Source organism: Pantherophis guttatus, chromosome 1 (assembly GCF_059756535.1).
Source record: "Pantherophis guttatus breed Tessera chromosome 1, ASM5975653v1, whole genome shotgun sequence".
In the NCBI taxonomy this organism is placed as follows: domain Eukaryota; kingdom Metazoa; phylum Chordata; class Lepidosauria; order Squamata; family Colubridae; genus Pantherophis; species Pantherophis guttatus.
Genome location: NC_142063.1, coordinates 71,591,983 through 71,609,517, shown reverse-complemented (window position 1 = coordinate 71,609,517; position 17,535 = coordinate 71,591,983). Strand labels below are relative to the sequence as shown.

The following is a 17,535-nucleotide window of genomic DNA, read 5'->3' as shown; positions in this document are numbered from 1 at the left end:
ACGGTACTATAGGGGTCAGGTGGGGAATTATACAGAATAAGGCTAGCAATTAGCCACACGTAAGAAGTAATTTTTGCCTTGGGGTAGATGCAATCTGAAGCTGGGGACCATTAAAGTCTTTCCTTTATTATAGTCAGGGCAGTTTATTACACCTATGGAACAGCCCTCTACTACACCATGGGGCATGGATCTATTTGATTGAACCACTGCAGGAGTCTAATATTACAGCCTTTTGATTTTCAGAGGTTACCTGGTGAATTTCCCAAGATCCAAAGAAATTTGTCACTTCCTGGAATTTAGGAGTGACTGGGGCCTTAAGCATCCTTGTGCTTAAGGTGATTCTTTCTTGTTCATCAATTCAGGGAGTTCTCCGGCTCTGTGTGCCTGTTTCCTTTCTTTTTATTCAAACAGAATTGAAAAATAAGAAAAGCAAAACACACAATATAGATACTTATTTGTTAAATTTATTTGCTGCCCATCTCCCTGTGAGGCTACTTTGTGTAGTTTCCCATATAGGTATGACATGTCAATAATGGTTAGTCAAGGCTCTGACTAACAAACCCAAGCAAATCAGAACTCTTGAAACTTGGCTTCTTCTCAAAGGTCTTCTTTAATGAGTACATCATATCAGTGCAGCTTGAATGGAAAACCAAATCTAAATCTTTCCTGCAGTTTTAATATAATTAAACTAGGAAATAAACCCCATCCCCAAGGGTCACAGGTCACACTGGCCAATTGGGTTAATTGGCGGGCTCTTCAGGCACTCCTTCTCCAATCTTATCTGTTGCCAGTAGAGATGACCTTGGTTCTCATGAGAAACTTCTTTGTTGTGTCCAGTAATGCATTCCAACCCCCTTCCCCTTCTTGTGGCAACTGAGGAGCAGAAAGATGACTGTAGCCAGGTTCAGTTCAAAGTTGACAAATGCTTTATATAACTTTTGGAATGACTATGTCTTGTTACAGCCCATACCTAATGTATATCTGTAAGGAACATCTTCATCTTCACCAGTAACACCAGATCTTCAAACCATTGAGTAACTGGTCCATAAATTTATTGTCACAACATTGAAGGACCATGCCTCCTAGGAAAAAGAAGCATACGGAGAATTTATGTCTCTCAGCAGTAAATTTCCATGTAATAGGCATATACATTAAACCCTGTCTTAAAATGAAATTAATATGTGTAAATGAAAAACTTTAGGATATCAGAAAAAACATGTTTTAATGAAATATTAACAACAGAAAAGAGTATTTGTAGCTCATGGTTGAACTGTGGGTCCTTCCTGCTCTCTGGGCTTGGTTGCAAGAAAACAATCAAGCCCAGAGAGCACCAAGAATCCATAGTATAATTCTCACCTTTATCTCATTGTATCAAGCACGATTTACCCAATGGTTCAAAATGTTTTTGTTGGCTAAGCTGAAATCTAAGATCTATGAAAATGTTTGCTATAGATGCTTAAGACAATTTCCCATTGTATAGAAAAATGGAGATCTCTAAATCCTTGTTCTGCTTCATTTTTAAATTATATATCTCAAACTGATTTAACAATTACAAATATTTATAAAGTAGTGATGGGTTTTTTTATCTATTTGATACAGTGATCGCCTCCAATACCTTATGTATATTTGATACTCAAAATGTCACTAATACAGATTAAGATGTGACTAGATGTTGTAAATTCCCAGTGGGTAGCAAGACAGATGGTATCTATCCTTTGTTGTGATGGTACAGTGGTTAGAATGTAGTATTGCAGGCAAACTTTGCCAACTGCTAGCAGTTTGATCCTGACCGGCTCAAGGTTGACTCAGCCTTCCATCCTTCCAAAGTGGGTAAAATGAGGACCCAAATTGTTTGGGGCAATATGCTGACTCTGTAAACCGCTTAGAGAGGGCTGTAAAGCACTATGAAGCGGTATATAAGTACTATCACTATTGCTATCCTTTGACATGGGAAAGGATTAAAAAAATCATTATCATCCAATAATTCCTACATTTCCTTCCTTGTAATGTATTATGGTTTTATATCGTCTTGTTGCCCAGAACTATGAACTTAAAATGAGCAGGCATATAAATTTTCCAAATAAATAAATAAATAATAGATCTAAAGTAAAAAAAAAATATCCTCGGATTGCTGTCTAATGCCCCCTTTATAGTATTTTTATTCTGTTGGGAAAGCCTAGGTTGGAAGAATATTTGATGGGATGATGTAAAGGATTTATCATTTTAGTCTGCCTTGGTCACTTTCCCTTCAATATTGTTTCCAGTTCTGATGAACACAAGATATTAACAAACTGGATCATGTTCAGAGGAGGACTACTAAGATGTTGAAGGGATTGGAAACCAAGTCCTATAAGAAAGTTACAATATTTAGGTATGTTCAGCATATAGAAGACTGTGGAAAGGTATACTATCAGTTTTTAGATATCTAAACTAGTATCACAGAGAAGTTATTCTCTGTAATCTTGGGGGAACAAGACAAGAAGAAATGGGTCAAAAGTACAGATTTCAGCTTAGATAAATGATTACTAATTGTAATTTTCATGGTTAACTGGTAGGAAAGGATGTTTATGCAATAGTATGTTCTCCTCCATTAGAGCTCTTCAAAAAGAGGCTGAATAACCTATCAAAGGTATTTTAGCAAATCCTTTCCAAATTTATGAATCTGACTCAAATGTAAAACATATATTTGCTCACATTTGTTAATAATGAATATAGGATAGTAAGAATCCGTACTTTTGTCCAACAGACTTCAGTGTCCTTGCAAATGAAGAACTGCACGGAACATTTTGTGTTCGCTAGTTTCTGGGCAGCCCATCTGAAAGAACAGGTTTCAGTACAGGTTGCAAAATGGAGTTTAAAGCCACTGCAAGGTCTGAATCCTGTGATTTACGTTTCTCCCCATGTAAAAATCACACAGGTAGTCTTCTACTTACAACTATTTGTTTAGCGACCATTCAAAGGTACAACAGCATTGAAAAAAATGGCATACAAGTCCTCACCCCTTTAATTGTCATAGCATCCCCATGATCATGGGGTCAAACTCCAGCCGCTTGGCAACCAGGAGGCATTTACAATGATTGCAGCATCCCAGAGTCATGTGATTGTGACAACCAAAATCAACAGGGGAAGTCAGATTCACTTAACAACTGCAGTGATTCGCTTAACAACTATTGATTGTAAAATTGGGCACAACTCACTTAACAACCACCTTGCTTAGCAATGGAAATTCTGGTCCCAACTGAGGTCGTAAAATGAGGATTACCTGTAATTCATTCCTGGCTTTTAGATTGTGAAGAATTTCTTTAAGCTACCTGATAACTTTAGCATCTACCAAGAAGAACCTTAATGTCCTTTTAAAATCTCTCTCTTCACTTCCCAGGATTGAGTGTTTTTCTTCCTCAGATAGATCTGCCCTAAAAGACAGATCCACTGTTCAATCACCTTGAATCTACTTCTCTAAAACAAAGATGACTGTCAATCTTCAAGACAAGCCTGTTCACGATAACAGTGAAACAAGCTGCCAGCTTTGCCTGCAGGATTTCTTCAAGCAAATTTATTTCTTCTGCAAATTCTTTCAAGTAGAGGACATTAAACGTCCCTCAAGTAAGGAAAGCACCCACCGTGCTTCTACCATCAAGACTCGTAGCACAATCAAAAGCAATTCCATCTTTTCCCCTTAACAGATTTGCTTAATCATGGAAAAGCCACATTTGGCTTCATTCAGATCAGTGGATTGATAGATCATCACTGGCCTACGGAGCGAGTGTGGTCTAGTGGTTAAGGCAGCGGGTTAGAAACTGGGACACTGGAAGTGCTAGTCCTAAGCCTGAAAGCGAGTTGGGTGACTTTGGGCCAGTCACTCTCTCTCTCAGCCCAATCTACCTCACAGGGTTGTTGTTGAGGTAAATATAGGAGGATTAAATATTTTATTTATTTATTTATTGGTTCGATTTATATGCCGCCCTTCTCCAGAGACTCAGGGCGTCTTACAATGCATTAAGCAATAGCCTTCATACTTCTGTATATACCTGCTTAGTAGGGCTTTTGAGGCCCCCTAAGTGGTGTTCTTTTTTATACAAAGTCAGCTTATTGCCCCCACAATCCAGGTCCTCATTTTATCTACCTCGAAAGGATGGAAGGCTGAGTCAACCTTGAGCCTGGTGAGATTTGAACTTGCAGTAATTGCAGGCAGCTGGTGTTACTTAACAGCCCTTTAGTCTGCTGCGCCACCAATATTGGAAAATATTGAACTTTCCACACTGATTAGTAAGCCCGGCTTGCTCCGATGGAAGTTCAAAGGCTGCCATTTTTGCACCTTCCCCAACTCCACACCCCCACCCACCCCAAGCACCTTAGACGACCGTCCCATAACTCCCAGCTCACAAGTTGCCAGGCCTGTACGTCAGTGCAGCCACTGGCGAGAGCTTCCGCCTCCCTCCCAGCCATTTGCAGAACGCGAGACCATCGGCTTCCTCCACGCAGGGCCGGATTTAGATGAACAGAGGCCCTAGGCTATTCCACTTATGAGGCCCTTTCACCTATAGTGAAAGTGTAATTTTAATTTTGCAAACAATTTGAATGTAGGGAATGTAGGCCCCTCTTGATCTTGAGGCCCTAGGCTGAAGCCTAGTTAGCCTATAGGAAAATCCGGCCCTGCCTCCACGCAAGCAAAGCTGCGGAAATCTACATTAACCGAGGACGCGACTCCGGAGGAACCGCTGGCTAAGGCGGTTCCTTATAAGGCCAAAGCGCTCGCCCGCTGAGCCGCTCGCCCCGTCCGTCTCCAGGTGGAAGCAAACAAGCGGCGCAATCCCCCACCGCGGCCTGCAGAGGGAGCTGCTGCTACTGCAGTCAAGCTGCTTCGCCAGGGAGAAAAGCTCGGACTTCGCTTCGCCTTCGGTGTCCGCCTCTCAGTCCGCCCGAAGCCCCGACTGCTTCCTTGTTGCGGCTCCCCGAAGGCGACGGGAGAGTTATGTGCCCCGGGGTCGGAGAGTGAATGGGGGGAGAGAGAGAGACGGCGGGCAGCGGAAAGCCGGGACCCCCGGAGCATGTTCTTCTGGCTCCCTCCAGTCCTTCAGGGTCCACCTTGGAGCGACGGAGCCCCCCGCCGCATCCCTGACTTACCTCGTTTGTCCGCCGGTAGGCGCGTCCAAGCAGACCGAGCGTGTCTTGAGGAGGCGGCGCGGGGGGGGGTGGGGGGTGGAGAGCGACAGAGAGCCCCGCAGAAGCTACGAGGAGGCTCTTTGCATTCCGCCCGCTTTCTCCGCGCTGGTTTCTCTCCCCCCCCCCATCCATCACCGCAGCCCACCCGGCCGGCCATGCGCCAGGCTGGACTCTGCCGCCCAGCCGAAATCTAAAAGCAGAAGGGGACCCATCGCCGAGCCTCGGTTGCTAAGGTAATCGCAGTTGCCCTGCAACGGCATGCCTCGATATTGCATGGTCTCTCTCTCTCTCTCTCTCTCCCCCTCTCTCCTTCCCTCTTTCTCTCCCTCTCTCCTTCCCTCCCTTCCTCTCCTTCCCCCCTCTCCTCCCTCTCTTTCACTCCCTCCCTCTCCTTCCCCCTCTCTCCCTCTCTCCTTCCCTCCCTCCCTTCCTCTCCTTCCCCCTTCTCCTCCCTCTCTTTCCCTCCCTCCCTCTCCTTTCCCCCTCTCCTTTCCCCCTCTCTCCCTCTCTCTCTCCCTCCCTCTCCTTCCCCCTCTCTCCCTCTCTCCTTCCCTCCCTCCCTTCCTCTCCTTCCCCCTTCTCCTCCCTCTCTTTCACTCCCTACCTCCCTCTCCTTTCCCCCTCTCCTTTCCCCCTCTCCTTTCCCCCTCTCTCTCCCTCTCTCTCCTTCCCTCTCCTTCCCCCCTCTCTCCCTCTCCTTCCCTCTCTCCCTTCCTCTCCTTCCCCCTTCTCCTCCCTCTCTTTCCCTCCCTCCCTCCCTCTCCTTTCCCCCCTCTCTCCCTCTCTCTCTCCTCTCCTTCCCCCCCTCTCCCTCTCTCCTTCTCTCTCCCGTCTCTTGCGCTTTCTTTCCCCCTTCCTGGAGACCCGATGAGACGGTCTGGCCTGTCTTCTGAGCCCACCGTCGTTCCCGGGGGTGCAAATTCCTTTCGGAAAAGCTGGGGGAAAAGAAGTCGCTCCAATAAAATAAAATAAACATCCCCTGCGCCCCCTTCCCGTTTTGCCCTATTCATAGGCATCCTAAGGAGGGGAGGCAAAAGTGCCTACCTGGCTTCATGAGCTCGGCTGAGGGGGGCGGCAGCAGCCCTGCCTGCCTCCTGCTTGCCGGGGGTGGGGGGGTTGGGGGTGGGTGGTGGCTGCAGCCGAAACGGCGGAGAGAGTTTGTTCCTGGGTCCGGTGAAGAAACGCCTTCGGGGCTTGCCGGGAAGCCAGGCTTCGAGGCGAGGGTGGCGGCGAGCTCCCTAGGACAATCGCTAAGCAACCTGTCGGGCGAAGGGCGAGAGCAACGTTGCCGGGCGGCGGGGTTGTGATCCTCCCTCGTTGCTACGCCAGCCGTGCGGTGGATAAAAAGAGTTGGATCGGTCGAAGTTGACGATCGACGGGTCGTTCGAATGAATGGACGACGTTACTGCGGGGTTTAGGCCACGGTTGTTAATCGTGGCTTTCGAAAGCGGGGTGGGCAGTTCAAGACCCAGGTCACTTTTGGGTAGAGCCGGAGAACTGGCTTGATTTGAAACTAGCTTCGCAGCCAAAAGGAGAACGCAACGAAAAGCAATTGGGACCTGGCTCAGTGGCACATTGGGATCTTCTGTAGCCCAGAGTGGAAACAGGGCTGGGTCAGCATTTTAGGCAACCGATTGCTTGACGGGGCCAGGAAACAAAAGGAAATGGATGCAGGCTAATCATCTCTCTTACTTAGACTACACTAAGAAACACGCTTCCAACCATGTCCCTCTACAACCAACAGAACACCTCGGCTATAATATTTCACAGTAATAATGTTTTCACAAGTGTCTTCTAAGAAGGTCTTGGCAATGAACGCATTATGTTGTGCAGAGTTTCAACAAGCAGTCAAAAAAGGAGAAAAATGTGTCCAGAAAAATAGGATCCATGTTTGCTTAATCCACAGGGCTGTGGATTAAATTGCCTCTTATTTATCTGCACCGTATGTGCTCACAAAGGAGCCCATGAGTTGGAAAAGAAGCTTGAATGTATAGGTTTTGTTCGTCTCCTTGTGTGTATATCTACAACTAGATGTGAAGAAAGTGTTCGTTCTTGTAGTAATCTGTGATTAGCTCATGAAAGCTGCTGTCAGTCCATAAAAGCAGGTTCAGAGCAATTTCAGGTACCTCACCTCTCTGAACTATGGGAGATGCATGTGTTAAAACAGTAGGAACTGGGATTGGAAAGGAAAGAACAGTTGTTTTAATTGTTGCTTTAGACAACAGCTGAACAGGTTCCTTATTGGAATTTTGTTACAGCCCTTCCGAGATAATAGCTACATTGATTCTTCCTAAACTCATTTATTCAGAAGTCGCCTTTGTCACTTATCAAGGTGACACCAATCCCTGGCTGTGATTGACGGGTGGAGTTGTTTCTGCTTCTTGAATAAAATGCAAAAAGGGGAAGGTTGTTACAGGTTTATTGATGAACCACAAATACATGGTTGCTGAGTAGACCCTCTTCAGTCTGGTGAATGCCGTCTGAAATTAAACAAGGCATTGGTGAGATTCAAGTAATTTAACATCTGGTTCTCTGCCCTAATGATTTCTTCCAACAACCAGTTTGCCAAACTGCTCAGAAAGTTAACAACCGGTTCTCCCGAAGTGGTGCGAACTGGCTGAATCCCACCACTGAAACAAGGGTAATTGAAATCTCTGTTTCCACTATATTTATCACACAAAGTGTTGTTTGGATTGCAGCTTCAGTGTTTTCTTTGCATATTTTCATCTCCACTCTAGAAGGAATAGAAGTATATGAGTCAATCACCTTGCTCACCAGGTTTTGCTTGCTTTTGTTTTGATATGTATTGTCTTTATGGTTGTTTTTAACTTTAATTTACCACCCAGAATCACTGTAAATTGGGCAGCTATATAGGTTGAAGGAACAAATAAAAAAGTAATCATACTTAATGTCAAGGAGTTATGACCTTCTCTCTGTTGAATTTCTCTCAGAATCCTGAGAACTGGGGAAATGATTGATCTAATTTACAGGGAATTGATGGGTAAGATGGAGCAGAATAGTTGAGGAGAATAGTCTCTGCCTTGTTACAAAGACTGGGAAATACTGGTTTCAGTGTGTAAGAGATGGGGAGAGCTGAAACAGAAAGGGCTCAGTTGGGAGGAACTTTAGGAACCCGAGAGCCTCTCTTCAGTATTTCCATTCACCTGCTTCCCTTTACCTGTTGGTCAGCATAATATTTGAAATGACACTAACCCCCCCCTCCCCGGCAATTTCTATAGAATCTTCAGTTAATTTTTTTAAAAAAATTAAATGATATTTTCACTCAAATCAACTTTTTTTAAAAAAAATCTTTCCCCCCTCCTTTTCTTCCACGTGAAAAAATAACGAGTGTGCAGTGGTAATGCGAACACAGAAAAAGAAAACCATTTGAGAGTCTCCTTGCAAGAGTGATCCACTTTTCTTTTGTCTCTTATGGAACAACCCACTAAGTGTTGGATCTGTCTGCTGACTGCAGTGCAAAAACCTGATCTCTAGCTGAACTCTTTGGATGGATGAGACAGTTATTTATTTGTTTATTTGTTTATTTATCTATTTAGGCTTTGATGAGGAAAGCTTTTTATATAAGTGCAAGCAATTTCATGCTGGGTACCTCTGTTTTGGTTTTTCTGTAGTGTGGTAGACTGATTTTTGCCAACCATGACTTTTCCCTTTTACAAACTGTTCTGGGAGCAGCAGGAGGCATCATCCTTGATGGAGTAGATGATGCATTATTCTGATTTGATGGGTATGTTAAAGTAACTCTTGGCCCAGTATTATTATGCTGTGGTTGAGAATAAAATCACCAACACAAGATGCACAGGCACAGCAAGGAATATAGGCACCCAGTACTATTCCATAGAGACACCTAGGCATACAAACATTTAACTCTGATTTATTTATTTATTTATTTATTTAGCGTATGGCAAAAATGTTGAAAGGCACGCCACAATTACATTCTCAATGAGCAAATATGAAACAATTTAAACCTGAATTTAAAATAAATACTATTGTTTGTCTGTTTTATTTAGATCTAGGCTTTCTTCTAGAAGCTCAAGACAAATAGAATTTCCCCCTCAATTTTATCTTCCCAACACTCCTGTGAAACAGACTTGATTAAGAAATTGTAAGTGTAGAATTTATTTATTTATTAAATTTATACCCTATCAATATTAGTCTACAAAGCAACTCTATAATAGTCCAAAAGCAGTAGCGTTCCATGGTTAGATGGGGAATTGAATCACTGTCTTCCAGGTCTTACTTTGACATCTAATAATTTCATGCCCAGAATGGAATAGGGGCACTGTCACTTCAGACAGAAAACCAGGAAGAATAAGTAAGAATTGGAGCATAATAATCTTGATTAGAGAAGACCACCATTCTCTTCATCTTTATAAGTGGTCAATGTTTGGTAGAAGTTAGTGTACAATAATACCTGGATGGTTACATCTTGCCCATCCTTGACTGAAACATTTTGTACTTCACAAGCTTTCCAAATCAGGCATAGATACTTGGAAACCTGATCAATATTGAAATAAAGTTTCCAACAAATTGCATTTTAAAAAAACATTGCCTGTTCCTAAGAAGTACAATTTGCAACAGTACAGTCACACTTTGGTACTTGACTGCTTTGAAACTCATCAAATTTGGTATTTGATGCATTTTGATGAAAAAACTTTGTCCCCGTACTCATCTTTTGTTTGGTACTTAATGCACAAGGTAGGATTTGTTGGTGTCAGTTACTGCATGATTTGTTATCCTTTCCAGCTGAAACAAAGGATCACGTGTTAGACATGTTGTAACTCTTGCCCTGTGCACATCCCCTTGCAGTTTTGTCTTAGCTTTTGTGGCCATTTTGTATATTTTGCATATTTTTTTCCCCTTATCAATACAGGCAAAGTGAAGTTTTATTTTATTTAATCTGATGATTTATTAATTTTTAGGTTTATTTCTCATGTAAAGTAATGATATCTATCTTTTTATGTATTGCTTGAAAAATGTGCATTGTCTTTGGTTTGGCAACACATTACATTTATTTACATTATTCTTGATGGGAGAAATTTGTTTGGTACTCATGCCCTTCCCCCCCTCCCCGCCCCACAAGCCAATTAACAATTAGTACTGAGGTACTACTATGTGGAAAACATTGTATATCATCCGATATCTTATTCCTGTGTTTCTTTTATGAATATTGGGATTGGTGAACAGCTGGAATGATAGAACTATAGCCTCTCTCTCAGTCTAGTGTTTTTATGGAAAACGTGGATGAGGTTTAGATATTTATCAGTTTGCCAGAAAGTTGCCTTTAAATAATATCATCTATAGCAAGTCCAAAATTTCGGATGCATATTGCTTTATTTCTGAAAATAAAATAATGTTATTTTACTTGGACTAGACTAGAGGTCTTCAAACCAGCCCTTTTCTGTTCGCTATGTTGCGTTCCAAAGTATCACTCAGCACACCTAGATCATTTAAGGTCTTACATGTGAAGACATTTTGGCTTTCAAAGTGACCCAATGTGGTTGAATTTTGAAATAAGGCTGAGAAGAGAATGAGGGGGTTGGCTAGATGAATTTCCGAGGTCATGTGGACGGGTGGTCTGTTAAAAAGGCAGCCAGGAGATTCTTGCCTCTTTAAGAAGTAGGTGCTATGAATGTTATGTCTGGTTATAAAATTCTTGTTTATTAGAAGTAAATGGATGGAAGTCTCCTTTACTCTTTAATCCTCAGGAAATTTTCATTGCTCCACTTTTTTTGAACAGGTACAAACATTAATGAGCAAAGCTCTGAGCTGCAACCTTCCATCATTTTTTTTGTTATGCCTTAAGAGGCTACATCAATAAGTTTGAGGCTGCCTCTTTCTTTGCAGCATACCAATTTCTCACAATATTTTTAGGAACAAAACAACAACAGCACACAAATGAGGCTGCTTACTTCTGGATTAAGAATAGAGATCCTCAGGTTTATGATATTCAATAGGTGATGTTGCATTATAAGCTACACTACCCCACAGGATTTCTCTGAGGATACAATGACAACAAGGAGGACAGGATAGAGCCGTATATGCTGCCTTTAAACTCCTTGGGGGAAAAGGCAGGAGAATGTAAACAAGTCGCTGTGCTTGGAACTGAGAAAGGGGCTTTTCCACAACCCTAGAGATTAGTTAGCTTCAAGCCTCCTTGTGTTATCTAGTGCTGGTACTAAAGAATCAGATATTCGATGACAAGTGGTAGGAAAAGGAGAAGTGTAATAGCTGGGTTGGTTATTTTGTGGAAATTGTTGGCGAAAGATCACTGACATGTGGACAGCTACTTTCTCAGTAACATTTCAAAATGGGAAAATGCAAGTTACATTTCAGCTTAGATTCAACAGATTCATCTGGAAGCTAATTTGAGGGAGGAGAAAAGGGCCTGACAATCAGGTCAACTGCTTTAAAAAAATTAAATGCTGGTTCAGCAGTGTCTCAGGAAGATAAGTTCAGATTTTGATGTCTGCATTGTAAAGCTGTAGTTTTATATAGGCCCATGATGGTGAACCTATGGCATGCATGTTGGAGGTGGCACACAGAGCCATCTCTCTGGGCATGCCAGCTGTCGCCTGTTGCTTTTCCTGGTTCTGGCGCACACATGCGTGCTGGCCAGCTGGTCTTTGTGTGTGTGGGAGCACCGGAAACCAGAAGAGCAGGTCCCTGGTGCACATGTGTGCACTGGGAAGCTGAGCTTCTGGTTTCTGGCATGCGCATGCACGCTGGCCAGCTGACCAGGTGACAGATGCACATGTGCACACCGGAAACCGGAAGCTCAGCTTCTCAATGCATGCATGCACACCAGGGAGCTGCTCTTTCGTTTTCCAGTGCTACGCCCCCCCGCACACGCACACCAGGGGTGAAATGCTCCCGGTTCAAACTGGATCGCCTGAAAAAATGCTTTTAAAAGTAAAAAAAAAAGCCTCTGATGATCGCGCGGCTCACCTGGGATCATCAGAGGCATTTAAAAGAAAAAAAACCTTTTTTTCTTTTAAATGCCTCTGACGATCCAAACTGAGTTGCCTGATTGCCAGAGGCTTTTTTTCTTTTAAAAGCCTCTGACGATCCAAGCTGAGTTGCCTGATCGTCAGAGGCATTTAAAAAAAAAAGCCTCTGCCGATCAGGCAATTCAGCTGGGATCGTCACAGCCTTTTGAAAAAATTTTTTTACAACCTCTTTGCTGAAGAGGTTGTAGAAAAAATGGTTTTAAAAGGAAAAAAAAATTGGCCATGCCCACCCAGTCACATTACCTCCCCACCAAGCCATGCCCACAGAACCGGTAGTAACAAATTTTAGATTTTACCACTGACACACACGCACCTATTTCGGCACTCGGTGACGAAAAGATTCGCCAACACTGATATAGGCTGTTTTACCTCTGATATTGCTACAACCTCCAGAGTTCTATCAACAATTTTACCTCCTGTCAAAGATATACTGAATTCTTGTCTCCAGATTCTACCTGGACATGCATAGCAAAATCATGCTGATGTTTTGTTCTTGTCTCTCCCAACAACCAAAAATAGCAAGTATAAAAGTATTGGATATAATAAATATCCGGTGTGGCTGGACTACAAAAAGATCACATTCTTTCTCTTTGATCGTACCAGTTTTGAAAGGTTAAAGAGGAGATGGAGATATTTTTTCTCCTTATTAATACTAGATGTTAAAGATTAATGATAATGATAGGAAATATTTTCAAGCGAAGGTGATTTTGCTCTTTTATAGAGCACTGAATAGCTTCAGATTAGATGAAGATACTTTGATGTGGTGGCAAAACATTTCACAAGAGTCTTTTGCTTTCTGTGCATAGAAAAAAACCCCCAAGGATCAATAAAATTGCTGATATATGTACTGCTCTGTTGTGAGTGTTGACTAAGTTCTTTGTGTAGTGTCACTTTATTATGGTCAGGGCATTAAAATTATAGGTCATTTAATGGATTTATCTCTAATGAATATATTAAATGAAAGCATTGTAAGAAGAAGCACTGACTTTATATTTCAAAATATTTTGCATCTGAACTTTGAGATTCCTTTATATATATTAACTTGTTCTCCAAATATTAACCTGTTCTGGATTTGGATTTAATTTTAATTTTGTGGAACATTGCCCCACCAAATCCCAGTTTTTACATATCAGGTCAAGATTCAGTTGATTTCAGATTTCAAATGGTTTGTTTGTTTATTCATGTCAGATGCATCACAATTAAAATAAGGCATACTATAACAGTCTTATTAGTATGCCTTATTTCAAATGATGGAGAAAAGGCTATCACAATTTACCAACAGCATATATCTATTGATAAATCAGTTCATTTTCTGGAACAGGAGTGATTCCTCAAGGGAAGATGATTTCACACAAGAAATAAGGAACTGCAATTCTATTAGGCTACAAACTGATACTGAAAATCTGGATAGAGTACAGGAAAGCTAATATTCTCAGTCCTGTTTTCTTACAAATGTCAGAATCACAACATCAGCCAATCTTCAAGTCCTATTTTGAAATGACAAGTTGTCATGTCAAATAAAATCTGTAGCCAGGCTTGGGAGTTAGGTATGTTCCTTTCCAACTGAATATTTTATTTTATTCAGTTAAGAATAAACATTCTAGCAGTTGTTTTTGTAACTGATGATCAAGCTTAGTTTTGGGAAACAAATTTGCTTCTGACTACTCTATATGTATATATGTTAGATAATTTTGAAGCATACAGATAATAGTGAATACACAAAAGCTAGGCATTTCTCTTGTTACCCAATGCTCTGCATAAACATCACCTTAGCATCAGTATCTGAAGTCATAAATAGAAGATTAATGAATAAGATGACAAATAAACCATAGGTTTAATGCAGAATTGACTAGACTTGAAGCAATATAGTGACATAGCAATTCTTTAGCTGTATAAAAGAGAGGAAGAGGTTTCTTTCCTGTTAGAGAACGCAACTGCTTAATTTAAATTTGGTTATTTGTTAGATTTCACAAAGTTCTAGCAGAAAATTAGAATAATCAAAATTAAAATATATATTGGTTTGGATAAATGGAACTGAAAAGTATTGGACATAGAATTGGCTGAAAAATTAACACACTAACAAAGAAGCCTCTCACAAAGTAGTGTTTTACTTATGTTTGGTCTCCAGTCTTAGATATGTTCATAAAACAATTCCTATTGGAGTAAATGAAAATAACCATTTGGACACAAATATTAAAGATGGACACTTGAAATCTCACCTGTTTCCTAAAGTTTACAAATTAGTGTTTATATGCTCGCAAATTAGGTTATATTTGCTCTTGTATAATTTTGAGGTTTTTGCGCTTCTATTTATTTTGAGGTCTTTTTATTAATCTTTTTTTTTTAGCATTCTATTGAAGCACAATTGGTTTAAATAACTATTTTAATAATTCAGGTGAATGCAGAGAAAGATCCTAATTGAAGCCCCAACGAGTTTACCTTAAGGAGGACTAAGATAGATAGATGGACCAAGATCTGACTTGGAGATAAAACATGGGAAGACAGACTAGCTGCAGAAAAAACAAGTAGGTGAAATCAATCCCATAGAGTCCCATTGGACTCAATTATAGATCCTTGTTAATATCACCTGACCAAGCCATTCTTTCTGAAATATATCCCTTATAAATAATTGTCATTTCCCTCTTGTCCTTCAGAGATGGCTTAAAATGTTATTCAGACAAATTGGAATAATCATTCCCTGAGGATTAACTTCCTTGTTAGAATCCTTGGTAGTTAGACCTTCGTGACTTCAATCGGAAGCATTCTAATCTCTCTTGCTTAGGTTCTCCAGGTGAGTTGTGTAGAACTATAAAACCAGTCATCGTAAGATGCACTGATAAGTTCATTTGAGATCACTAGCGATAAAGGGGGCTTCACTGTTGCTGATTTTTGTTTTTAGACCTGATGAGGATTAAAGTAGGGTGTGCACTGTCATTTCAAATGGGGCCATTGGGATATATCTTGAATTGTTGATAATAACCTTTAGGATAATATTTTTTTAGTGCCCAAAGCATGGCATTCATCCAATGAATAAACTTGGAGTAAGTTTCTGGCTGGAGGAAAATATCCAACAAGATGTAATTCAGTGATGAGAAAAGCAAGGACCTACATTTATGGAAGGAAAAATCAGATGCACAGGTACAGGATAAGCAGTACCTAGCTCAAAATTGTGACATGGATCTAGGAGTTCTGATGGACACTGCTTACGTATGAGTCAGCAATGTGCTGCAGCTGCCAAAAAAGCCAACGTAGTCCTAGGCTGCATCAACAGAGGGATAACATCAAGATCATGGGAAGTGATAGAGCACTGTTCTATGCTGTACTGGTGAGGCCACATTTTGAATATTACATCCAGTTCTGGTCATCACAATACAAGAAGACCTCCAATGTCCCTTCCAACTGTATTACTCTATGATACCTACCATGGCAGGTAAAGAAAATTTTTCCATAAAATATTGCTTTTAATAATAATCCTTTGAATGTGAAGGTGAACTTTGCAAACATGAAAAATGGTCCTTCCCAATCTGTTGGGCACAAATGTGTATATTCATTTATTCAGTTGTATTGCCAGTGGCTATGCAATACTGGTGAGTAATATCCAGTTAATACAGCAACAAATAACCAACACAAATTAAAACATATACTGTATGCCTGGGACAGCACATATATTTAGGGCTCACCTAACCTATTGGCCTATACCAGGGGTGGGTTCTAAATTTGTTTACTACCGGTTCTGTGGGCGTGGCTTATTTTGTGGGCGTGGCTTGATGGTCATGTGGCAATTATTTAGGATTTAGCAGAGGTACTGGTCTACCAGGCTTTTAACTGCTTGCAGAGCTGTACCGATCTACCCATTTATTTTTTGCAGGCACTGATCTACTCATTTGTTTTCTTTTAACACTGATCAGCTGTAGGGCGGCCCTTTGAAGCCCCGCAGCAAGAGTTTAAACAGTTTTTTTCCCTCTAGCCATCAGCTGGGACTCAGGAGGCAGCAATAGATTGGGGATGGGGCCAAATAAAAGGTAAGAATAACGTGGGGGGTGGGGGCGCGGGGGGGGGGTAGAACCGGTTTGGTGACATCATATTGTCACCGCTACCAGCTCGGGAGAACCGGCCAAACTGGGAGGAACCCACTGCTGGCCTATACCCAGGAAGAAAACCAAGTCTTCAGTCCATTATGAAAAATTAGCAGGGTTGAAGTCATCTGGATCTTACGACATATGCTCTTCTACAGGACCAGCACAGTTTTCCTCATTCTCCAGGCTTGCTAGGTGAAGATGATGAAGAATTGTCATCCAAACATACAGAAATAGTAGCATTCGAAGCAGCTTTTTACCCATGTATTGTTTTATGATGGGTTGTGGTAATTCCAGTCTGCTCCCACAAAACAAAATGGTAGAGAAATTTGAGCTGGGATAATCATTTGTTTGTTCTGCTGCTTCTGATCTATAACACTTCTTTTATTTGGACAGGTTTGAACAATCTTCATATTACAGAAAGAGTCCATATAGAATGTTAATAATAGAAATTGAGCTTTAGTCCCAGTTTCCAAAACCTGTTACTCAAGCAGGAAATATCTTTGGGAGGAAAATATTTTATCAAATTACCCCAACTCTCCTGTCAATTTAGCATATGTTTTGAGCATATTCCAAGCCCCCTTTTTTCACCTTAGTCCAAGGGTGAAATCCAGCAGGTTCTAACAGGTTCTGGAGAACGGTAGTGGAAATTTTGAGTAGTTCGGAGAACTACAAATGCCACCTCTGGCTGGCCCCAGAGTGGGGTGGGAATGGAGATTTTGCAACATCCTTCCCCCAGGAGTGGGGAGGGAATGGAGATTTTGTAGTATCTTTCCCCTGCCACGCCCACTAAGCCATTCCCACAAAACCAGTAGTAAAAAAATTTGGATTTCACCACTGCCTTAGTCCATATTTCCATGGATAGAAGCATATTTTACCTGATTGAATATATCATAATAAATGCAGTCCTCTTGTACTCTATTAGATGTGCATCTTTCTGCATAATTCCATCCAGTTCTTAATGCAATTTGTTATGAGTTGCTATAGTTAGGGCAGTTGAATTTGAAGAGTAGTTTATACCTTCATTTGCAAGCTCATTTTTATGTCCTGTTTTTTTAATTAAAGTGCTTCATAGGGTTTTGCTGAGATCTGGATTTGAAGGACATAATGAGATTTGGAGCATGTCTGGGTGTACATATAGTGCCTGTTGGTAACACTTTAAGACAAATGCATATTTTTTTGCAGGATTGTCTACCATTTGCAAAACCCTAGATGAGGACAGACTTGCTTTAACCTCTTTCCAACAGTACATGTATGGCCAATGTCCA

The 17,535-nt window shown here is 41.3% G+C and overlaps 1 protein-coding gene and 1 long non-coding RNA gene across 7 annotated transcripts in view; one reads left to right on the top strand and one right to left on the bottom strand.

Moving 5' to 3' along the window:
- Positions 1-444: 444 nt before the first annotated feature.
- On the bottom strand, positions 445-5,249 carry LOC117665608 (uncharacterized). The gene is made up of 2 exons (XR_004591416.3): positions 5,125-5,249; positions 445-1,082 (listed from the first exon to the last, which is right to left on the bottom strand). It is a non-coding gene; the product is annotated as an uncharacterized LOC117665608 (long non-coding RNA).
- RGS6 (regulator of G protein signaling 6) overlaps positions 4,730-17,535 on the top strand; it is a 250,971-nt gene continuing 238,165 nt past the window's right edge. Inside the window, exon 1 of one of the 6 annotated variants that reach the window (XM_087882466.1) lies at positions 4,730-5,139. In XM_087882466.1, the coding sequence (XP_087738592.1) occupies positions 5,049-5,139 (91 nt within the window). In that variant the 5' untranslated portion in view covers positions 4,730-5,048. Of the gene's footprint in view, positions 5,397-6,425; positions 7,805-17,535 lie in introns of those variants that run through there. The other 5 variants (XM_034417693.3, XM_034417694.3, XM_034417695.3 and 2 more) reach the window with 5 other exon arrangements.